Source organism: Rhipicephalus sanguineus, chromosome 1 (genome assembly GCF_013339695.2).
Source record: "Rhipicephalus sanguineus isolate Rsan-2018 chromosome 1, BIME_Rsan_1.4, whole genome shotgun sequence".
In the NCBI taxonomy this organism is placed as follows: Eukaryota; Metazoa; Arthropoda; class Arachnida; order Ixodida; family Ixodidae; genus Rhipicephalus; species Rhipicephalus sanguineus.
In genome coordinates, this window is record NC_051176.1 from 129,488,356 (window position 1) to 129,513,608 (window position 25,253).

The 25,253-nt window shown below is 52.9% G+C and overlaps 1 protein-coding gene across 4 annotated transcripts in view; it reads right to left on the bottom strand.

Annotated features, from left to right (window-relative positions):
- Positions 1 to 25,253, bottom strand: part of LOC119397769 (protein spitz) — a 143,422-nt gene that overhangs the window by 18,186 nt on the left and 99,983 nt on the right. For all 4 annotated transcript variants that reach the window (XM_037665169.1, XM_037665176.2, XM_037665172.2 and 1 more), the window contains one exon: positions 18,746 to 18,916. In XM_037665169.1, the coding sequence (XP_037521097.1) occupies positions 18,746 to 18,916 (171 nt within the window). The remainder of the gene's footprint in view (positions 1 to 18,745; positions 18,917 to 25,253) is intronic.

Genomic DNA, 25,253 nt, shown 5'->3' on the forward strand with positions numbered 1-25,253 from the left:
GCAGAAAAACTGCTGCACCGAGAAATGCACGCGCCTCAAGTGAAAAGCTTCAGAACTGTCCAGCCCAAAGTAATCGTACGCAATCGCGGCCGTGCGTATGCGTGTTCTTGGGTAGGCCGAAGTCGTCCCATTCGCGTCCGTGGGCCGCTCGTGCGCGCTAAATTTGATGGACACCCAAATAGGCGCCGCCAAGGCGACAGTCGGCCCAAAGTAAGCCGCTTGTGTTTATGTCGCCGACGTCTCTGGCTGCAAATCAATTTCCCCGCTAATTGGCCGGAGTTGGAACAAAAGAAGTGCCCGAAATTGGCTGCCATCGAGAGGAGACCGACGAAGCGAGCCATTCCGTCGGGGGAGGGGGTCCTTGGGCGACCGTCCACCTGTCACTCCCGGGTTGGGGGAGGAGGGGGGCGAGGAGGACTTCCTTTTCCCTCGCTCAGGAGCACTCCACCTCGGCGGCAGCATCCGCGCAGTTTTCAAAAGCCAGTGAGGCGGAGAAAAGAAGAGAGTCCGCGCAGAAACGGGCCGACCGGCAAGAGAAGTAAAGTAACGCAAGCTACGAAAAGGCGACACACAGTTGAACGCCACACGAAGAAAAGAGAGGGAAGGGAAGCGCGGCCTCGGAAAGGCGAAGACCGGCGCGCGCGCACGCGCCCTTCGCCAAAACAGCCGGGAAACATCTGGCGAGCACAGGGCACGCACCGATGAGGACGGCACCACTCAACGCACCGCCTCTCCCTCTCTGCCGCGCGGTCTTTATTCTCAATTTCTGCACCCCCTCCTCTGTCTCTTACTATTTCTTTTTCCCTTCCAAAGCAGTATTAGCCCGAGACACGGAGAACGCAAGCGTGTCGGTTAATCTTGGCCAAAGGCGCGAGGCTGCCCCAAAGAGCCCGGCTTTGAAGAACGATACAATTGAGATGGCGCGATAGGGATTTTTCGATGCGCTGCAACTGCGTAATATGCACGGCGCTGCCGCCGTTTCTTTTGACAAGAAGCCTCTATAGATCTATCGCCCGCTAAGTTATCTACAGATTGCCGATCAATCCTGGTCTGCGGTTTCGGGAAAGATGGCGCGAAGCGCCGTCGAAACCGAACTTGCCTAAGACAGAAATAGCAGTCGCGCGAGCAACGCCCGACGAAGATGCGCAAGTTGTCGAAAAATGGTGTACGTAATTACAAACTGTCACAAACGGTACTGCAGTACGGCGCCAACTCCTATTCGGTTCAACGCAATGTGGCCGGCTAATGTTCGCGCCGAAGATGAAACCTTCCCTAGCTCGCAACGCGAACTGAGCTGCCTTGGGAAAAGCGGTCAGATTGGTGTGTTCCCAAATAAAGTGGGGGTTGCAATCGAAATGCTCTAAAGTTACCAAAATCATTTTTTTTTTTTTCGAAAGGGGGTGCGAGTGCCCGTTCATCCATGTCCCAGGTGAGGCGCAACACGGTGTCCCATCAGCAACTCGCCAACGCGTGATTGGCCGTACAACACACAGCCAAATGGGGCGATATACCTGGCGACTTCGTCGTAACAGTCAGTTTCTTCGCTTCCGCTTCAAATACAAACAAGCACAACTGCGCAATGTTCGAGTAGTCGGCAAAAAGGAGCCAAAAGGAAGGCTGCCCTCCGCCGCACGCGTGCGGGTTCACAAAAGGAGCGGCTCCAGAGAAAAGGGCCAGACAGCAGCGATCGGCGGCTAAGCAGGAGGCGGGGAGCGGGGAGAGAGCAAGCTGCAATAAAGGCGAAGAAACTGCGCACCAAAGAACACACATTCGCCAGGTGCTGCGCGGCGACAGCAGCAGCAGACGACACTTGAACGCGCGACGAGGCGACAATCGGTCGTCCGCTCGGGTCTCCACCACCGCCCTCCCCCGACAACCTCCTCCTCGTTCAACCTCTCTCCTGCCCCCTTCGTTCTTTGACTTTCCACTCGGCTAGCTTCATTTTTCTTCGCACACCAAAAACGACGAAACGGAGGCAAGAAAACTGCAAAAGCTGGTCCGACACCCGAGTGAGCCCGAGGCACATGGGAGAGAATGTGGCGGAGAGAAAGGACGACGATGACACCACCCCGCCACGAAAAGAAGAAGAAAAAAAAGGAACGCGAACCCTGGGCTGCAGCTTGCCGCCGGCCTTCAATCGGGGAGGGAGAGCGCTCGGGGCTTGAATACCGCACCACCGCGGCTTCAAAACCGGGAAAGGACTGCAAAAGAGAGAACAGCTTGGCCTTGAACCGTCGTCACCTTCGCGCAGCACACGGCGCACGCACGCAGTTACCGCAAAAGGCAAGGAAGCCGGGTAAGAAACGGGAGCAATCACTCCTCGTTAGGAATCCATTTAGACTGTCGTTTTCAAATCCCGCAGCCCACAATCCTACAGCGGCACACACGTCTGTTTGCCGTTCGGAAGTGCGCACCGCAATGTAAAGAAAGGAAAACACGACTTCCCCTTTGAAGCTGGCCCGATGCTGTTAAGCAGCATCACGTAGACAGGCGTAAAGCACACGCCGCACACGGACAAGGAGACGCAAATGGACCGCTGCCGCCGACACCGGTTCGTGACGCTGGCAGGCGCGGGTTCCTGTTTCAACAGTAAGGAAGCGACTCCTGCCTTGCGTGTCAAACACGAAGGTGAATAGGGAGAAAGAAGGAAAAAAAAAAGGGGGGGGGGGTGCACGACACGTGCGAGCTTTGCTATGGACCGGCAAAGATATGAACACGACACCCCCGCTGCATATGCAAGTGCCCAGCGCAGGCATATACAGAAGACTCCCAACGAAGGCGCGTGGCAGTGCGCACGGGCGTCCCCACTTGAGCTTCTGCTGAAATGCTACCATACGAAGCAGCACTGGACAGTCAGATTCGCAGTAACAACGAGTAAGCACAGAGCAGGTATGCATAAAAACAATTAAACTCCTTATCTAGGCCCGTCACGGCAGCAGCCGCTTCTGGGCTTGCTCCATGAGGACAAAATCACCCGCTGGAGGGCATCAAACACCTTTAAAAGCACTCGGTCCCAGAAAGCGCTGTCATGTATCAGTAAACATTTCGCTTCTTGTCATGCGATTCGAACACTACCATGACGGAAACGAGATATCTTGAGACGTAGACCCCCCCCCCCCCCCTTTTTTTTTTGTAAAAGCTGTTCTTACGACCAGATTGGTCCGCTCTAAACGTCGAGAATATGTTGGTCATGATTCTGCAAAGGTCGCACATGCCTGCAGCAATTTCTCTGAACTCATTCGCGAAGGCGACAGAACAAAAGATCCACCACCGAATCATCCGCAGTATTATACGTGCGCGCAGAAACACTGCTCTCGCCAGTCTGCTTTATACCTCTGTCACACGGCCACCACCGAACTCCATTTCACTCCGTTCGGCATTTAACTACCTGATGGAGCATTACGAGAATGGAGTTGTGACCGTGCTACACTGCTCGGTGCAAGCTTTCGACGGTTGCCGCATGGGGTAGAAACAGCGCTGCTGCGCGCGTCGAAACGTCCAATTTTTTGCCGGTGCAGTCGCCTTTAAAGCAACAAAAACGTGTTTTTGTGTGTTGATGAAGTGCTCGGAATCACCATTGCTGTCACAGTGCTTGTGCGTGCGCCTCACACGTGCAGAAACATGTTTCTGCACATGTGAGGCGCGACGCCAGCGACGCTTCACGGCGGCGGCTTGGCGAGGCGTTGGTGTGGAGAGTATACAAGTGCTGATGTCCGAAAAAATACAACTAAAACTTACACTACGGGGCGTGAAATGCTACGCAAAAAAGAGCATATAGTTTTTAAAATTATAATTGAGCTCATTAGGACGATTTTGCTAGTGCGGTTTTCAGCGTAGCAGTAGCTGGCTGGGAACGAGAGTACTCCATCGAGCCGAAATGGTCGTTACCGAACTTCCTCCACCAAAAGCTCCATTTAACTACCTCAGCGAAATGGTGACCGTGTGACATGAACCCCATCTCCCTCGAGCAAAAGACGAGGGAGTTAAACGGAGTTGACGGGTGCCCGTGTGACAGGGGTATTAGAAACACGGGCGCACACCTTCTGCGTAACTGTACCGAGTCGTTCGTTTGCCATGCATCACGATGACGCAAACAAAGCTAACGCCGACAGGTTTGAGGTATTCGTGGGTCTTATCACTGTTACCCCCAACGCGTCCACGTCGACGCAGCGCTGACGATAAAGCCTGTTTTGGAATGACGCCAACGTCATACGACAGTGGCCGGTGCGAACGTACAGTGCCGTCCACTCTTAGGGTGAACACGGCTCAGCGTGGCCGCGCTCTGCGGAGCGCCAGTGCATCCAGCCAACGCCGGTGCTGGCACGCCCGTGATCGCTTCCCTGTAGTACAGCAAGAGGATCACGTTCCCAAGCGTCTGCGCCGTTTCGTTTCGATGCGCAGAGCGCGGCCATGCTGATCCGTGTTCACCCTAAGAGTGGACGACACTGTACAGTCGTCCACACAGTAGCGTTCAGGTTGTAGCGCTCCAAGTTGACTAGATCGAGGAAGGAGAGAGAAGGTCAATAAAAAAAAGAAAGCACAAGCGACCCCTGCGCGATGGCACCCACCTTGAACAACAATGTCATTTGTGGCTGTTCACGTCAGCGGCTGTCCGCCAAAACGCGCAGGATAAGCGGCCGATACGCAATACGGAAAAAGGGCAAACCAAACAAATACGCACGCAACGTACACCTGAAAGGCCGCACTTGCCGCGCGGCACCGTCACGAGATACGCATCGAAAGGCCGCGTCGAATCAGTCACACGCATCGACATTCAGGGACGAGGTCGTTAGGCAAATAGCTTCTAGGGAGGGGGCCAAAGCCACAAGGCGGCATGGTTGCACGCGACCGACGGGGCCCAAAGTCAGCGAGGGCACGACTGCGGAAAAAGGCGCATGCAGCCCAGAAAAAAAAATTTAAAAAACCCAGCAAAGCGGTAGGGTTGCAAAGAAAAGGGGTGCATAGCTAAGTAGCCTCCGCGAAGTGAACGGGAACCGTCAACACGGGCGATTCCAAGCAACGCCGCTCGAAAATGGGGATCGAAGAAAACCGTGACCGCCGCTGAGCTTGGCGCGCGTGTGACGCTGGCGATAAGATGTGCGAACAGAGCCGAGGAACAGACACAGAACAAATGCCACGCCTCAGCTAAAAGCAGGGGACGTCGGTTTCGTTTGCGAAACGGAAGGGGGATAGCCCCCACTCGATCGTAAACATTGACAACTACTCTTTTTTTTTTTTTTTTTTTTTTTGAGAAGCATCGGAAGCCGCGCGTCACACAACACAGAGCGTGTCGGCAACCTGTTGCCAAGTGTCGTTCGAGACACGTGTATCGCGTTCACAAAATAGGAGCGGGGAAAGCCGCGCGACATACGCAAACGAAGTGGGAAAAGGCTCCCAAAAGAGGGAGGCGGCACAACGAACCGGGAAGGCATCCGAGTCAACCCGCGGTTCGTCTTCCGCCTATAAAAATCCGCACCCAGGGTGCTCTATAGGAGGAGGAGGTAGTCCGTCCATAAACTCCGGCCATGTTTGCTACACACGTTGTCAAGAAGAAGTTGAAGAAAGCGCGATCGGATTGAGCACTGCCGAGGAGCACCGCCACTACATCACGGCACAACGGGGGCTGAGGCCGTAAGTAGGGCCGTACATCAAGCTCCTCGGAATGGGGGGGGAAGGCGAGCAAACAGCGTGCGCAGCACGAGCGCATTTCACGGGCTATAAAATAAAGCAGGAACGCGCGTCAAGCACGGTACCCCGTGTGCCCCAGGAGCCATTGTGATGCGCCGACGTCATAGCTCTTATTTTTTTTTTTTCTCCTTTTCGACCCGCCGAACAGTTGCGGCCGGCCGAGGCTGGGGACAGAAAAGGAAGCAATTGCTATCGCAAAGCCAGCGACGAATTTCTTCACTTGTGCTGAATGAACAGACTGCGTTATTTCTGCCAGAACACACATGCGGCACCCTTAACCTCGATAAAAGGCGTCGCTAATCAGCACTTATGTAGTACTCACGTTCAAAAACGCACGCGCACACACAACAGACATGCCTTAACACAGGCAATGTCTCTACATAACTGCTAGTCACAAATAGTATGAAATTCAAAATAAATAACATCTACACATGAGAGTCCGCATAACCTAACTGCAAGACGTAATTCCCGCGAACAAACTGCTCACTATTGCGTTGACACATACCAAAAAATAATGACGTTACTGCTGAAACGAAACGACCTTACACTTGCCGACCTAACAGCGCTGTGCGCTGTTAAGTCGACATTTCTGTGTAAATATAATGAAAATAGTGCTTTGATAACAAACAAATAAACAAAAAAATACGCTTCTCGCAAAGATCGAACTGTCTTGCGAGTTTAGTGACCACTCCATCGCGTGTGGTACACAGCTAGTGGTGCACATACTTATTGTCAGAAGGGCGCGAACGTGTGCGCGCCGGTGACCCGCTCCAGATGTATATGTAAACACTGAGTCACCAACATTCGCATCGTGGTCGCGCAAATAAACGGGAAAAAAGGCGACAAGAATGAGAAGCTACACCTAACAAACGCGATGTATACACACGCACACAAAAAAAAAGGTGCGAGATCAAGGCTTCATGGGGGCTTAGTTCCAGAAATTTCGAAAATTTTTAGAAATATATATATATATATATATATATATATATATATATATATATATATATATATATATATATAAAGAAACGAAATGGCCACGCCGGTTAAGAAACACTCGCTGGCACAATATCTGCGCTCAAAACTCCCCTCCCAAATCGCGAGGGAACCAATACGAAAATCGAAAGAAGCACATGTGTATACAAGGAAAAGCTAGGGATGGAAAATAAATAAGCCCTAGAGCAGCAGGATAGTAAAATATTCACGCGCACGAAATTTTAGGGACAAGGTAAAGAAGAGAGAAAGAAACTTGATGGATAAAAAAAAAAGTGCCACAGCCGATTCATACGTCGGGACCAAAGCGGACCGCAGTCGTGAACTGAGAGGAGAGAGCGCTGGGGCACAAAACGGGGCCCGAAGAAAGCAAAAGAACGGGGCCTCGGGGTGGGACGCCAAAAAGGAGGGAGGGGGGTTCGTCCCCCCAGTGCGCCCACCCCCCTCCTTCATATCCGAGACGCGGCACGCGCCACGCAACTTGGCGTACGGCAATGCAGCAAGCAGCACATGGCGCACGCCGCCGCCTCGGCAGATGGTCTTCTCGCTAGGCGAGGAGGAAGCAAGGGGACCGGTGCAAGAAAGGAAAACCCAGGAGGAAGCACGCGAGCGCGTGCAAATCTCGAACGTCGCGCCACCCGACGGCCGAGGCACCGGTATAAACGCGTGTACAAACGACGGCGAGGATCTGCCCCCGACACGAAAGCGGCAATAACGAAAACAAGGGAGCCGATCCGGCGGTTTTACACCGCAGTGCTATTACGCAGCGACTTCCGCGTGGCGAAGCTCGTCTTTGCATATACGCAGCCGCTGCCAACGCCGGAAAAGCGCGCGCGGGATTGCGTTTTGATCTCGTCTATGCGTTGCTGCTCTTCAAAAGCCGACCTTGGATATATCCGCAATCGGTGGACAAAGAGCCATGGCGAGGCGCCTCAATAACATCCGACGCACCGCCGAGCGTTACACGACAACTTGTACAATAGTGAACTAACTTGCCGGTTACATGCGTTCGTACCGCCCGCGACGCAAGGAAAATCGCATGTAGCTAATGCCAGGAAGCAATCATAAGACAACATGTAGCCGGATAAACGGCTGTCATTACGGCGCATATGGCCTCTGTCGCCATCGAAGAGCGGACAATATTACGAACGAGACCGTAATGACCAGCTGTGCGTGCGACCACGGAGTGTTTTTTTTTTTTTTTTCCCGTTCGCACACAGGCATTTGCGACAACGACCCCCTGTAATCGTGCACCCGTGCATTAGGTATGGTAAATCCCGCCATACCAAGTCCATGTAGGCGTGCGTGTGTATGTGTGCACGCACACACATATGTTTGCACAAGAGCAAGTCGCCAACAGTGGATGCTAATTTCTACACCATACATTGCTTCGAACCAGCTTTGCGGCTTAGCGCGAGAGCAGGCGTGAATGCGCGCAGTTTAAGCTTGGGGCCTTCCCGCCATCTCGTTTCAAAGGGGGACTCTATCGTGATATCCACCCATTCAGCACATCGACACCCGGCTTTCGCGCAGTCGATAACGAAGTGAATGCGCACTGTTTTTCACAATATGCAAAACAAACAATTAGTCAGGACGATGGCGGCACTTGACAAGCACCGCGGAGATGCTAATCATTTATACGCTCGCTTAAGACCGGCGCAGCGCACGAGTGTGACACATGCATTGCTTACAGAGTCGCGTGGCTGTGAAACGACCACGGAAAATAAGCAAGCACAGCTTGTTGGCAGCGCAAACAAAGCCACGCGGCCTTAAAAGAGGATAAGGCGAATCGCATAACTGCTGTGGGTCTTAAAAAGTTGGCACGACACCGTGGAGGCCAATCGGCGTGGCTGTTTGCCGGCCGACGCAGATGAAGTGGCCCATCGAGTGTGTCGATGAAAAACGAATCATTAAAGAGTGGGGCGGGTAAGGAGGCGGAGGGTCAGCGGTCCACCCCGTATACCCGTAACGCCACCCGATCCACGAACCGAGGCCGTTCGTGACGGAGACGAAACGACCGCCGCGAAGAGACAAGGGTCTCGGGTCTACAGCCGCCCTTGGGTTTCTCAAGGCTCGCAACCTGGCTCGCATCGCCCGTTCGATTTGCTTGCCGCCTGTGGAGTCGCACCTGCGAGGCTAAACGGGCGCGAAAATCCCGAGCAGCAAGCAGGGCGGCCCGCGACAACCCGGCGTCCGTGAAACACGCACCACTCGCGGATCTCGGGAAGATGAGGCCACGCGCGGAAACTAACCGCCCGTTAAGTAAACGTTCGTAACAGTCCCCTGCCGTCAATCGCACCAGGTCATTAGTGAAGGGGCCACAAGCTCACACAATGTATTAGCAGCAACAGCATGCACAGCTTCCGCGTTTTTTTTTTTTTTCTCCCCTCTATTGTACTTAGGGAGTTCGCGAACATCGCCTGGATGAGTCGGCGCCGAGAAGCTAAAACTGTGCGAGATGCAGCAGGCCGCGCAGGTTGGGGTCTCCAATACGTACACCTGCCCTGCGTCTTCCCTCTACTACTACTACTACTACTACTACTACTACTACTACTACTACTACTACTACTACTACTACTACTAATAATAATAATAATAATAATAATAATAATAATAATAATAATAATAATAATAATAATAATAGCATGGTATAACAGAAAGGAAGAAGCAGCGCGCAACGTGAATATGTGAGAACCAAGCTGGGCAAAGATTTTACATGTGTGTCTTCTCAATTTCCGCATTCCGAAAACTCTTGTGCGCGAGCGTTAATTTCCTGTGAGTTCACAAAAAGCGCTGATGGTCACTGGCAAGGAGAACTCCGGGTGTTCTACAGTGTAGAATGAAAACGGCGAACTCGGGTCACGGGCTAAGAGTGCAAATGTGAATTTTCTGCAGATACATGCTCAATACACGGCCTCCGTGATCTGGCGGCGCGGCAATGCGTTACCATCCATAGCTTTTCCGGATCTACAGGAGGCCACGGTGTACGTAATTCGTGTCATGCGTGAGGGTGCTACCCAGGGTTCCTCGATGCGTTTCAGAGAGCGCAGAGACGCCCTAGGCCCCTACTGAGGCAACAAGGCTACGGTTCCAGAGCGTATAAGAGGTCTTCAGCCTGCATTTTACAAAAATGTTGGCAACTTTGCCACAACCGAATATCGACGGACGAACTTGCAGTCTCCGTCACGTAATTTAAAAGGACAAGCACGAACTCAATAGCAATTTCATGAAGTGATAACTGACGCGACAGAGAATCGCCAGATGTAAAGGTCGCGTCACTATAAGCGTGGATGAGACGAACGAACAAATAATGCTCAAACCATGTCTCATGAGTCGTGACGCATGCACACTATATACACCGACAATCAGGGATGACATTATCATAGGAGCAAACCGTTATTTTTTTTTTCGTTGCTTTACCGAACACGTTTCTTCACTGATCTCTTTTATACCTTCAGTCAATCCTCCCCACTGCCTATAGCCTACCTCACTGAGAGGCGCAGCACAAACGCTGGAACACCATAGTGAGGAAGCAACAACACACAAGTACGGGTATACCATTATAGGCCAAGCCAGATGACACGCAGCGCGGCTGGCGAAATAATGTTGGCGTAAACACAGACAAACCACAAAATACAGAAGTGAAACGATATAGCTAACATGGCGAGGGACTGGTCCAGGGAGCGCGTAAGGCGCGCGACTGCTAAGGGGAAAAGAGCGAGACGACGCTGGATCAAGCCGCGGGTAGCAAGGACATGGGGGTAAGTTGGGCTTGCTGTATAGAAAGGGGCGAGGGGGTGGGGGGGGGGCTGGTAGACGACGACGAGGGGAGCAGACGACGCCGGGGAGGGGGTCGCAAAAGAGCTTCTGTGCAGACGAAATGGAGACGGAACGAATACGAAAACGCAAAAAGCCAGAGCACGACGCTGGGTCGAACGGACCGTCTCGTTTCCTCTCCAACCGGAAACAGGGGCGGAAACGGAAGCCGCCTGCTCCAAGCAGCAGCAGCAGCAGCAAAACGGGGAGAACGCGCACGGCTGCAGAAAAGCGCAAAAAACGCGAGCAGCACAGGGGGTGAATGAAGAGAGACTGGGTGCGTGAAAACCGCTGAAGAGCGCTCGTCGTAAGAAGGCGGCGGCACAAGAAAGAATCAGATGAGGGCAGCAGAAACGAGAGAGCAGCAGGGAGATTTCATTTGTCACCTCGCACGTCGGACGTCGCCAACGGCTCCGTGACTACTGCCGCCCGGTCTTATATAGATAGCTGCAGGAGCGCTATTCTTTGACGGCGCTTGGGCCTCGGATCGCCCATCACGCAGCACAGCGAGCGGCTCGCGGAAGGAAAATAAAAGGGGGAAACCCGAGATATCGAAACTCCCCCTCCTACGACCTCAAAGAGCGACACACGCAGCAACGCAGCCGCCCCGACAAGAAAGCAGCACCGCAAGGACTCGTGCATATATGGCCGCGTCGGCAAAGCGAAAAGGCGAACGAGCATCTTGAGATCGAGGCGGATTTTGGCGCGTTAAACCATTGTGAGAGGGCACATGCATAAGTGGCAACCCAATAGACCTTTCTTGCATTTCAGCACACAAAAGACGGGGGTGTGGAATGAGGAGGGGCAGTGGGAAGGCGATCACATTCTCGATGAGGAGTCTTTAAAAAGGCCCAACCTGGTAATTAATACGTCACAACTATTGCAGCGATTAATTGGTCAAGGCCCCCTGATCAAAACAACGAGTTATACAGGCTACAGTCCAGCATGAACGTCACACCGGCCGACGTCGAAACCATAGTCGTCTTGCCTTCCCTAACCTTACGAACAGGCGCGGCGCCAGCAGAAGGCCGCAGGAATTCCATAGCAATGCGGCCCTCCTCCCTTCGACGCACACCGATGATGGCCACGCATCGCCGAACGCAGATCGCACTTTTCCTTTTGAACGAGCGCCAACACTCACTGGCGCTACAACGTGCGGCGTCGCATTTCTTAATTTTCTAACAGGCGGTTCGTCCGCGCGCTTCCTTGTCCATTGTGGCACTGAGGAGGTGGGCTACGTAGACAATAGTTCCCACCTACGACACCCGTCATCCATGTCTCTCTATGGAGTTGCGCAATCTCATATACAACGATCCATGCAGCTCTTGTGTGGTTATAAGGTGAAAGCTACACACAGCATGACGCCGACAATGTCGTCAGCAGGCAGACTGACACCATCGAGGACGCCCCAAGAGCCATCCTTGTACGCTCCCTTAAACGTGCATCTGACACGCAATAGGTGCCTTAATTGCAGGAATAACTAAAATAGGAGCTGGGAGACAGGTGCCCTCAGCTTCCGCGAAGGGGTTCACTCGTTCCACTCCGGGGCGAGTGGAGTCGACAGAAAGGGGGAGAGCAACACGGCGGGGGTGGTGCGTTCTATTCTCTTCCGCGGCCAGGGTTATGCGCACTGCACAGGGGCGTTTGGCCGGAACAAACATAGGCGGCGGCGGCGGCAACCGCATGCACGGCCTGTTCCCGACGTGGAGTCAACCGGGCCAACAGACAGGGCGTTGTGTGCGCGCCGGCCGCCGGGAGGGGAAGGAGTGAGACCAGCTAGGATGGTGGTAGATGCGATGACGCACAATGAATGTGTTTGCAAGAACCACGCCCCCTTAATAAGGGACCGCTTAAAAGCGGCCGACACGGGTCGCTTTTGACGAACGAGATATGACGTGTGGAGACATGCGGACGACGCATCATGCCGAGAGCGACCAACCGCCTCCGCCATACCTGTCCGTCAACGACGCCATATCGGCCACCATAGTGCGCGTGCCTTAGCGCAGGCCGTCGCACTGTTCAATGAAGCACGTTCGGCTCGCTCAAGTTCGAATCAACTTTACCTGCATGATATTTAGCTGTACAAACTCTGTAGCCGTTCTGCGTGTCAGGCCGTGGTGGCCGGTTCTAGGCTTGGCTAAGCTCGGTTCAGGGCAAAAAGCGCGCGATAATGACCTTAGCCGAACTGTTCTAGCGCAGCAGTGAATCTCCAGCCAAGGCGAGTGGAGAACGTACACTGTCCACATCACTGGCCTCTGCCACGAACGCCATCGGTCTCCACTCGAGACCGAAGACCGCTGGCGCGTTGTGCGTCTGCTGAGACGCCAGTGCGTGCGCTCGGGCGACTTGAGAGACGTCCGCTGGCGGCGGCAACACGCCAGGACGCGTATGTAGCACAGACCGCTCTCGGGGGCCGCGCATGGGAGAGGAACGAAAAAAAAAGGGGGCAGCGCTCGGCGTAGCCGCGGGGGCCCTAATCACCGTCCGGCCAGAGGAGAGGTCCAGCCAGCCAAGGGGAAACAAGGCGCCACGGCTGAGCGGCCAAGCCGAGCAAGGGAGCCTTCACCCGTGTCGCCGGCCGACAGCGCTGGTGGCGCCGCAGAGCCCTCCTCACAACTGCCGAGCTTGTTGTATACACTGCTGCACGGCACATATCGCGCGACTTGAGCGTGCGCGCCTCTCGCTTTTCGGCGCGGGGCGAACGAACTCTGCGCAGAGAGGGGCGCGTTCACACAAGCGGTGCCGGCTGATACGCGACAAAACCGGCGTCATTATGCTATATCCCAACGACGCGGTGACCAATCGAGGAGGCCGCAGCATCAGCCGAGCTGGACGACATGGCGTCACCGACAGGCGCCCTAGCCCCCACGCATCAGCAAGCACCGACGGTTTAACGAAATCATCACGAGGACCTTGCAGCGCCTCCCGAAACGGTTTGCCATCGAAGAGGATTTGCGTCGAGGTCAGCCGGCGCAAATAAACTCCCGAAACAACAAGCCGTATCGATTTTTTTTTACCGCCTCAGCGTTTATTTAAAAAAATGGTGGAGGAGAATGGAGAAAATTAGTCAGCATAACACTTCGGACGGCAAAAGGCGCGCTCTCTCCTTTCGATATACATGAGCCGTGTGCGTATATCATTCGTTTTACTGAAATCGCATTTGTTGTTCCTGCTTTAACCAACTTTGTTTACATTCAACGAATGGAAACGGTCTACAGGTAGAAAAACCACAGAGGAATATGGACACGCGCGTGTCCACCTTCCCCTGTGCGTGTGCAAATTAAGCCTGTCTGAGAAGACTAAAAAAAAAAAAAAAAAAAACGGCTCGCCTCGTTTGGGATCATCAATGACAAGCGACAACCGCAGCTAAAAGCGGTTGCCCTAAAGCTTCCAGCCTTGCTCTGACGTGTGGAAATACAGCATCCAATGGTCGGCACATCCCGGACAACCGTCCATTTAGCGCAGATTGGCCAGTACAATACACGCGAAAAGGAGAGCCGGGCGAAAACGGCAACAAGTGGCTAAAAGAGAAACTGGACTTAAGAGTGGACACATGCAGTGCCCACCAATGTCGCGTGTTGTGCTTGGTGCAGTTCAGTGGTTCGCATTCCTCTAGTGGACTCCGTATACGGCGACCGACAGCTGTGCGCGATGGAATGGCGTGCCCTCGAGTGAGCGCGCCAGCGCGGATCCCAGGTGGCGCGCGGACGTGGTGCGCAACGAAGCCCTCCGAGCACCGCGGAAACAGAGCCTCCTTCTGCTATCTGCTGTCGCGCTACCTGCCAACAGAGCGCCGGACCTGGCGAGCATGGGATGCGTGCGCGCATTGTGCGCTCGCTTCCGCGCGCGACGTTCTCCGGAGTGGTCGTCCCGGATGCAGCCGGCCCGCCGCCGTTCGACGGATATGCCCGGTCGAGGAAAAAAAAAAGCGCGTGCCACGGGAACAACGAAGGACCAGATGCCGCGCTGGCAAAAAAAGGTTCCAGCCGTGAGTGTGAACGCGTAAATAATGAAAGTGCGAGATGCTCTCACTGAGCAGGCGATTGCACAGTGACACCTGCAGGGCCCCAACTGCAGCACTCGCGGACACAGAAGGTGCGCAGTTGCTTTTGAACAAGCGGAAGAAAAAGGAATACAAGCCAGCGCTGAGCATTTGCCGCTTTCGAAATCGCTTCTGCACAATGCAAAACCGCTTTCGCAAGCAGCGGTGCAAACACGTCCTTCGGAAGGCGCCAGTATTGTTTTCTGCCAAGAGCCTCGGAATTGCTAAAGGAATGCTGCGGCCACGCAACGTAGTCCAGACATTTTTTTTTTTTTTTCAGCTGAAGAGAACGTGTTTCAAATGATGCCAGACCGACTTAATTCCACATCCAATAGGCTTAATTAAATTATGGGCGGTCACAGCTGCAGAAACAACCAGTCCTCCCTGCGCTTAGGCGGCGCAGACAAGTACGATTTCCTCGGTTAACCACTCGTGCGTTCGAAAATCAAACAAACAAAGCTAGTGGTTGACCGCCTCATGAAATGAAGACGTCGCGACTCGGTCTACAACAACGAGTGACGTTTCGCGGAGAAAGAACACGCACACGCGCGACCCTCAAACCTAACCCCCCGCATTCGCTCCCCTAACCTCGCGCACGACTCTCGCTCTCGGAGGCGTTCATTTTTATTTTTCCTGCCCCCGGCGCGTCTGTTTGCAAAACGTAAAACGTGCACATTAGAAGCGACCGTGGCCAATGGGCCCCTCGCCCAGCCCCCTGCTTGATAGCGGCGGCATTCTGTCCGTTCTCGCCAAGTCTTGCAGCGCACACTATGGGTCGCCAAAGAACGATGGCTTGCGGGGGCCACCAGCAGGAGGGTTGCAGTAAGGTGGGAGGCGAGTGGATTCCGAGGCCGAAAGCGAGACAGCAAAGGTCGCAACCCGCGGCGCGCATAGCCGGACCTCTTTAGGAGAAGAGGCCAGCGCCGCGAACCAAACACCGCGTGCGGAGAGAAACGCGACCACCCGCACGCGCACAGCTCGCGAAAGGAATGCAGCTTCGCCTTCCATTGCCACCTCCCCCCCCCCCTCCCCAAAGGAAACCGCCCCCACTTCGGCCACCACAAGCAACTGCGCGCGCGCAGGAGGGCTTCGGTGCGGCAAGTTCCGTTTCGACGACTCGGTAATTGAAGAGCGCGTCTAACTAAGACATCGCCGCTGATACCCTGCTGCTGCTCGCCACACGCTCCTGCGCTTTGTGTATACATGCGCTGACAGTGCTGCAATCGCGGGGAAAAAGCGAGCACACCTCGTTCGTGCTTCCTTCTCGCAACGCTCCCCCTTCTCCACGGTCCGGCCCCAAACGACCTCTTTTCTCGTCATCTTTCACCTGTTCGACTGCGAAGCCATAACTACGCCCTTCACAACAAACGTGCCACCGAAGGCTTTCCCGATAACAGTAAAATAGCAGTGCTAAAACAAAACCACCACCTCGAAGGAAGCAGCCCCGGTGGAGGAAAGGGTTTGCGCAGACGCACCACTCCACCTTTGCCGTCCGCTTTACTCTTCCCTAAACTGTGGGAGTGTTCGCCGCTTTCAGAAACAATAAAGATAACGCGCATTCGGTGCTAGGCTAGATTGGTGCCTGATTTTATTTCTGGCACAATGGTTCTACACATAAGACCCAGTGCCAACAGGCCTCGTGACATAAAAATGAAAAAAGTTCAGGTGTGCAGACACAGTCATAACTGAATGGGAAACGGGACAACCGAAACGCTTTCTTACGGCATCAGCTTCATCTCCAAATTGCTTGTGGCACATACAAGCGAAAGGCCTGACCAGCCGTCCCTGTTTTCGGGGAGTACGCAGGGTCTGCATAGCAGAGGGTCACCTTCGGCGATAATTCCGGGGGTGTAGGCACCGTGACCTCAGTACGACAACGCCCAGTAAGAATCGAGCGAAAATTACAAAAATAAGAAAACAAAATCACAGCAGCATGCGCCATGCGCGGGCCTGCGGGGATGTTTCTGAGGAGTCGCGAAAAAAACTGGATAAAACGTACACGAAAAAGAAAAAAAAAATTATTACACGGGACACGCCAAGCAAGGTCGCCACCAGGAAGTCGACCTTCGGGAGGAGGCCCCGGAAAGGTATTTCTCTGCTCGGGCCGATTCCCGGAAACCACCAGCCGGCACAAGGAAGCCGCGGGAAAATAAATAAGCCGCGATGTCCCCGAGAGAGAGAGACGAGAGAGCAAAGAAAGGCGAGTAAAACGGAAGCAGGGTAGCGCGAGGAATACAGGGAAGCACGGAGGGGGCAAAGAGAAAGATACGACAGGGAGAAACGCCGCAGCAGAGCGCTCGGGGACGAGACGAAGAAAAGGCACCGACCGACCTAGGTGCGACAATCTCAAAAAGTGCCGCCATCGAAGGAAGATTTACGACCACTGCCGACGCCGCAGGCACCGCGTGACAGGGTGGAGTGCAAGACGGTCAAGGCACACAAAGGATCCGCGCTTTCTCGAACAGCAACCACGGCGACGGCTCTTCCACCGACACACGCGGGGCAAGGCAGTGACATAGCGTGACCTTTTAATTCCTAACAAGTTTCGGCACAAGGACCGGCCGCGGATGAGCGCTTACAAACACAGGCCGACGTTATGGTGCACGGCGGCATCTGACCGACGCGACCTACATATACCTATCATAAGCGGGCACATTTTGTAACGAATCTCCTTCGTTATTTGTGCCCGTTGTCATTTACTCGGATGAAGCCGCGCTCACGCTATTGCGGGGCTCAGCAACTCGGATGGCGAGCAACGAACAGAATCGAAAAAAGAATCCTTACCAAGGTGCGGCTCCGGAAACTTAACATCAAATGCAAGCATTACCGTACAGAGGCCGCCCGCAGATCACTTACATTACGCTCCACTCAGACAACCTTGGGTCCCTTCTAACGCGCCCTTCAACGCCTTAAACACGCCATAATGCTGCAGACACAGGGTGCAACTAACACGCTCTTGTCCACGCTCCGTACCTACGACGTTCGCAGCCAAGAACGATTCAGCCGAAACCAAGCGCGCTAGACCTACTGACAAAGTTCGGGAGACAGTTTCGCAAGGGGGCACACAATTTCTAGTATACCCAAATGGGACCCCGTTTATGTACTTGTGCTTTCTTTTTCCTTGCATACACCAGCTTTCACGCAGCTCAACTCGCATACAAGATGGGAAGAAACTACACGCAAGAGAGGAACGGCCGAAGCCGGTAGAAAAGGGAGGGTACTGCTGCAACGTCGTGGTATATCAGCGCTCCGTCGCGTGCTTGCGTGAGCGCGGGTTTACCACGTTGCTCGAAAGCTGTGCTTTAGCGCGCGAGGCAAAAGCAAACAAACAAGCGAGCATAAAAAGAATCGACAGGGAAGGAGGGAGGCGGTAGAGAACGCCCCTCGGGGCTAAAGCCGGTCACCAGGTGTTCTCGGCCCGACTCCCCTCCTCGAAGGCAGGCAGAAAGGGGGAACGGATGGGGGGCAATAATACAACACTGGCTCAAACAGCGCGCGCGTGCGTACGTTCACGTCCCGGTGCGCAATGAGGAGACAACGGGCCAACCGCGGCGCACGCGCGAACAAGCGAAGCTGCGTGCTCGCGTCCCGTTAGCGCTCGGGACCAAGAAGAAAAGGCAGGGAGGAGAGAAAAAGCAGGAGGAAAACGTCAGGCGAGCCTGGAACTACTGCGTACGACGGTGCGCGGGATGTCGAAGACTGCGAGAGCTGCTGCATCAAGCAGCCGTCCTTCGCCTCCCCATCCACCATTCTTTTTTCTGCTGTGGAACGACAGCATGCCACTTTCTATGGACAAGCGCTGCACATCGCATTGCGCGAGGCGATAGAGTGATAAGCCAATATGCAGAGGAAGCGCTAGAGGCTACTGACAGATAGAAGAAAGGCACGGCCAAGCACACGAGGTAGAGGAGCCGCACGTTCCCGAAGCCTATAGACGTGGTAACGGATCCGAGTTTGTGTAACTCCACCGCCAACTTGTGTCGGGGATGATATTACAGGTACTGAGGAGGGGAATGCTAATGAACGAACAGCATTCAGCTAGCCAAGATCAGCGAATAGGAAGGGCAGTTACGGGGCATGTTTCTCCTACAGGGAGGACGCCAACACTCTCACGGAGTTTTTCGGTGACGATCGAACGGCATATCTCCTCCAGAGGCCTATTTCAATAGCCTTGAAAACGAGCCTGCGCGGATGCGCTCCTTTGCGTACCTGCTATCCGGAGGAGCGCTGCGGCGAGCACGATGAACAGGAGCCAGCCCGGTGGGCAGGTGGCCAGCCTCCGAGAGTCAACCTGCAGCAGGCCCTTGGGCCACCAGGGACCGCCCGCTCCACAGCTGGACGCTGGCGAGGGGGACGAAGAGGAGGAGGAGGAACCAGCGCCTGCGTAAAAGGCAGCCATCAGTCATTAGACACTACAAAGACAGGGCCTTCTACAACAGGTGCCCCTTCGATGCATTAAGACGTACACGCACCATAAAGGAGCACTTCACAAACCATTCCCGCCTGTACGCCGAACAGCGCACGAGACCTCATAATACAGGTCAGTCGCCTAAACATTTGTGCCACTGAGCCTGCAGCGTCTCCAGACGTCTCAGCAAGCCAATCGCGCAAAGAGATCGTGGCTCAATCGTGCAGTAAAGCTTGCAATCGCTGCATGCCAAGGACGCCTTAGTGACGTCTGTGTACAAATAAGTACTCGACGGCGGGAAGAACGACCGGCGAAGTTCAGTCGCTCCCGGCGCGCACAGTCTCGGCAGCATGCGATAGGAGGAATGAAAACAGAACGTGGCGCCTCTCCAAACGGAGACGCTGGTATAATGCGCAAAATAAATATAGAAAAAAATTTCTATAATTTTCGTACATCGAAAGCAACGTTTTCAGATGGAGACACTAATCGGTCATTCCGATTCTCCAGATTTCAGACACTGTTTCGTTTCGCCCACTGGAAGTCACCATAGACGGGCACAAGTTTAGAAGGCAGCGGCATTTCCTCCTCAAAGGCGGATGCATACAAGCCTGCAGCAAAGGGCGCGCACTCTAGAGACTGACGTCATGAGTCGAACGGCCGGCGATGTTACCAGAGAACATCGCCGAGTACACGAGCGAGACTATTTCTTTAGTCGCAAAGGCAATCGGCTGGCACACCTCTCCTGTCTTACTAAGTTGTATCCGACTATCAGCCAATAAAACATTGAAACGGTAACATAAAGAGAGAGTGTGTGTGTGTGTATTTATGCGTCAGAACCCTCAACTGATTATGAGGCACGCCGCAGAGGAGGACTTCGTATAAATTTGACCATCTGGGTTTTCTTAACGTGCACCTAAACCTAAAGCCCGCAGGTGTTCTTACACTTCGACAAAATAGGGCCGCCACGACATGGGATTGAACCCGTGATGCCAAAGCACAAGGACACAGTCACTAAGCTATACTGTAGCGATTGTTACAACAGTCAATGCAGTAACACCGAAAATATCAAAAAGAACAATCCATAAGGTTTTACGCAGTTCTATTGCATGCGGAGGAAGGTGGAGGGGGTGGCTTTCGGTATCATTTCTGACCACCTGCTGTACGTAATGTGGCTATCAATTTATGTCGATTTCCCTATCTCTGCATGGAACGCGGCAGCTTTTACTTTTGTGTGTGTGTGTGTGTGTGTGCCTGTGCATGCGTTCAGCACCGCGGTTCGTCCGACAGAGAGGGGTTGTAACATTAGATAACCGAATATTTTCGCGCTTCACCATGACCTTAAGGTAAAGGGGCCCTGCGAAACAAATTATCTACGTCGTTTCCATCGCTTCCTCTGTTACTGTGGGATGCGGCGATATCGTAGCGCAAGTAGGAACAGTGAAAACATAGTAATTTTATTTGAACAGAGAAGCCATCCTCTGGATGGATGCTATAGCAGCCCCCTTCCATGATGGGGCAGTGACCTGTGCGCTACCAAGCTCGAAAAAAAAAAAGCTTAATTTTTGTTACTATCGTTTAATTCGGCCTAATGCCACGTCTGCTTCAATTAAATCCTTTTTTCCTAAATCTGATCTGTATACAGCGACACACAACGACGATTTCCGGCACTGGAAGTCACGCTTGGCCATATGACAGTGACGCCAGTCGCTGTGCGTTCTGATTGGCTTGATAAGTCAGGTCGCACGTAACGTTCATGTGGTCCTTGCTGGGTAATACTTGTGCGCGATAAAAATTAGAAACAAAGAAAAAGAAAAGCAGTATGTACATATTACTAGATGCAAAAAGATCTATGTTTTTAAACATCATATTTTGGAAACAGTCCGCCTATTTCACGGTGCCACAGTGCGTGCGCCCTTCCCCCGGCGATCCCGGTTGTCTCGGATCACCCGACCCCCCTACCAAAACGGCAAAGGGCAGCAAAGGAAGTGAAAGTGAAAAAGGTGGATTGCGAAGGCACCGAATCGACGCTGCGTGTTTAACTCGAGGTAACTGGCCTTTCAGATGTAGAATGGTACCTTTAACAGCGAAGAAACGTTATAAAGGACGCCAATGTGACACGATAAAATAGTTTAGAATGATAAATTATTCCCAGAGAACTCTATTGCATTCAGCAAGATACGTTCATTACTGAAAAAAGAAAATGACGGTTAAATTTCCACTTAATCCGGCGATATCACGTTGCTCACTCCCTTAGAAACACAGTGCTATTAATTTCTGCCGAAGAAGAATCACGTATACTCCCTAGTAGACGTTGTCATAATCTATCACGTCACGGCGAGTAGGTAGGGCAACCTGTCTTTTCCTCTTTGCGCGTTTTCTCACGTACCAAGCATATTCTCGCGGCAATAGTAGTGCTTTGGGCATTGTGAAAGGGTAATTAAAGTAATGAAATGACAATACAAGAGAAACGTTTTCTCTCTTTCAGCGAAGCGCGCACGCCCCGCGAGAGCGTTGTAAAGCTGCCCGTTTAACTACAGCGTATACGATGGGACAGATGATTTCCGAACTTCCGACCACCTCGTCCTTATTACGCAAGGCCGACAGACGGCGGCGAACGGTATACGCGAAACGGCGTTCCAGTGGTGCGTGTGCGGGGTGATCAGCGGGAGCGCAGGCAGTCGGTGGCGGCGACGGAAGCCGCCACGACAGCACGTGCCGGTACATGCAAAAGAGCCGCCGCCGCTGCGCGACGGGACGGATGGCGACCAATTGTCACCAGATAAGCGTGGAAAGAATGCAGCGCCGCGACGGCCAGCTCCGGAATATGGCACGACCTGGAACAACGCGGCGGCACGCGAATCAAAGCGGGTCTCCAGAGAAACGCCGAGAGCAAGAAAGCACGCACAATGAAAGCGGGCTATTTTCTAAAGGCACGCCGCATGCAATGCGCGGCTCGCGCTGGCTGCCGCTTATCACTGCGGCATTTCCGCCGTTGCCTCACGACACAAAGTTGGCCGCAGACACGAAAGGATGTGCCGCGAGTCGGCTGGAAAACAATAAGTAAGAATGAGAGAGAGAGGTGGGCGAGGTCCACCAGGAGAGGACTTCTGAAGTCACAGTCAGGAAGTCACCGCTTAACTTCGAAGAGTATACCAGTTGCGAAACAACGCGGACACCGTACAACAGCGTCAACTAATAAGCGATCGTCCTTCGCATACCCGCCCGTTTCTTCTTTTTACAGATTACTTGCAGATACTATATATATATATATATATATATATATATATATATATATATATATATATATATATATATATATATATATATATATATATATATATATATATATATAATTAACACACACTAATGCGATAGCTATGGTGGACACTGGGGATATATATCTCCTTGACTGATGCCTTTCTCGCTCGTAATTCCTTTACTTTTCTTGTGGAGAGGCATGGTAACTGTGTAGTCTTTGCAGATGTTGGTTAAGGTATCTATACTTGTATACGCTGGTAAGTAATGCTTCCAATACTGCATATATCTCTACTCAGTCGAATGCCTTTTCGTAATATGGAAGCTATATATAAACGGGTTCGTTGTATTCAGCAAATTTTTTCAATTACCTGACTGAACACATGGCTGCGATCCATTGTAGAGAACCCCTTCCTGAAGCCAGCTTGCTCTCTAGATTGGTTATGGTCAAGTGTTTTGCTTATCCTGTTTGAATTTACCTTGGCAAATATTTTGTATAAAACTGAAAATAAGCTGATGGGTCTACAGTTCTACGAGTCTCTTACGTCTCTTATTGTGCGTGAATTTAATGTTGGCATTTCTCCAGGTCACTGGCACATTTGAAGTTTTGAAACGTTGAATGTAGAGTGTCGCAAGCAGGGGTATTACAAGCAGCGTTACCGATATATGTTGCGCAGTGACGTCAGGAACTTATAGACTGCAAGTGCTGCAGGATGTAACAGGGTAAGGAAAGCACAAAGAAACGCCCACGGTTGGATCAAGCACGCTAACAAGGGCACATACCCCTTTAGCTGCCAAATTCTGTTCCTCACCAATCGTCATCATTAAGTTCGAAATGAAAGGTCTATGCGAGTACTTTCTGTCCTCGCTGAAAAGAGCCATAGGATGCCAAACGTTAAAAGGAAGAAAATTGTAAGCTCTGTTGCCTGAACGTCACTTCCGCTTCAATGTCATAGAGAAGACGTAGTGGAGAGCGCTCCGCGTTCGTGTCTGACCATCTGGGGCTCTTCAACGCGCGCTGAACGCTCCCGTACATCGGCGTCTTCGCTGCCAAGAACTCAAACAGCGACTTCGTGCTCAGCATGGCAACGCCATTTCCAGTCGTTCTGACACTGCAACGGCGCGTGTGTCGCCAACACTGGCGCAACAAGAATAGGCGGAACCGAGGAGCTCGATATTTGTAACATACTGCAGTTACAAACAACGCTTGTTATTTTCCTTTCAAACAGCTTCGTGACCCTCCCGTCAATCAAGGGTACGTACATCTAATATTGCGAAATGGTTCGTTAAGAAGGCGCATAGGCTTAGTTTACGGGGCTGAACTGGGGCTAACTCTCACACTTGGTCGCATCACCATTGGCGGGGCCAGCGAGGGTTAGACGTCGTTTCCTCTTTCGGACGCCCTCAATATTTTTCTGGCGAAATTCTACGAACATAAATAAAAAGCGACAGAGGAGAGGCCGGCGCATACCACGATCATTACACACGCACGCGCTTTCTGCCGCTGCTACGGCAGCGAGCCCGCGCCGCAAGCGGAGGCCCGTTCCGTACTTGCTCTGTTTTTTTTTCTTTTTTTTTCCCTTTGCTGCTCCCGCCGACGAAGCCACCGCGCTGCGGCCATAGAAATGGACGCAGCCGCTGTGTTGAGGTTTCGCTCTTTCCCTCCGCATTTTCTCGAGATTCTCGTACCCGCAAGGCGGCAGGCCACCGTTATTCTTCCTTTGTCTGGGAACTTCCTCGAGAGAAAAGGCTTCTCTTGTAACGTGTACCGCTGCCGCACGCTTGCCTGAAAAGAGCTACCCCCCCCCCCTCATCCCCCGCGCAGGACGAGGCCGCCACACTTGCTTGTTGAGCTTCTCCTAGCCACACTGCTCCATTTTTTTTTCTTCTTAAAACACATAAATACGCTCCTTTTACCTAGCATTCCCACTCGTTCTTCTTTTTTTTCCCAAACACTTTGCCAGCCCGTTTCCTCGTGCCTGACGGCATAAAGGAAAGAATAAGAACAATAAAAACATAGCGGTGGGACACAGTAAAGCCACTGCAAGCCGCCCGCGATTACAGAACTCGTTTCGGCGTAAAATCCATCTTTTCGGATCCTAAACGCGCCTCGTACTCTCCTGAAATACACCTCGGAGCGCATACTTCTACGATCCCCATCTTTACAGCTTCACGCGGCAATGCTCTACAAACGCGGTCAGACCTGACAACACCGAACACCTACTTGAGAATAGAGGAAAAAAAAAAGAGCTTCCGTCCGAGAAAACAGTGTCAAACGGGGCCAAAACATTCCTTCAACAACCACAACAACAACAAAAAACAATGCTACAAATCAGCAACAAGTACACACTGCATCAATACAATAGGGTACACTCAACCAGCGTTTATACAGCGTTTCCTGCAAATGTGTCATTCAGAATTTCAAACGATGATATTCGCTGAACAGTTTCAGTTATGAAGAATGCAACTTTTTCAGTTATTCTAGCGCACGAATAGAGGGGAAAAAAATCCCAGGTTGAAAATATTGTGCGGGTGCTCTATTTAACAGTGCCGAGCCACGTACTGCGCAGGTCACGATGCGATAGCGGCTCAATAGAAAACGCCCACACGAGCCGACCGAATCACAGCGAGTGCTCGCTGAGCCGCGCAGCGTTGACGTTAGCGAAAGCGGGAGACGGCGCGGAAACCCCGCAGCACAGCGACGACGGGTCGTCGAACCGCTCCGGTCGGCACCGCAGACTTTTTCGCTTCTCCGACGGGGCGCGCTGTGCTAGGAGCAGCCGGCTCGCGACGGGGGCCGCCGCTGCGTGGGTGCCCGACACACGGCGAGGGCGCACACACAGTGCCCGGGATCTTGGGCTTCTCTCGCATACGCCGCTCGACCCGATGAGCGTCAGTCAGCTGAGGGACGACCGCTGACTCATGGCGCGGAGGCGGAGGAGAGGCGGTGCTGCCCAAACAGAACGGCGCGCTGACCGCATCCCTCTCGCGCCGCAAAAATGAGAACGAACCTGGGGTCACCGGGTGTATCAGCAGCGCGGAGGAAAAACGACT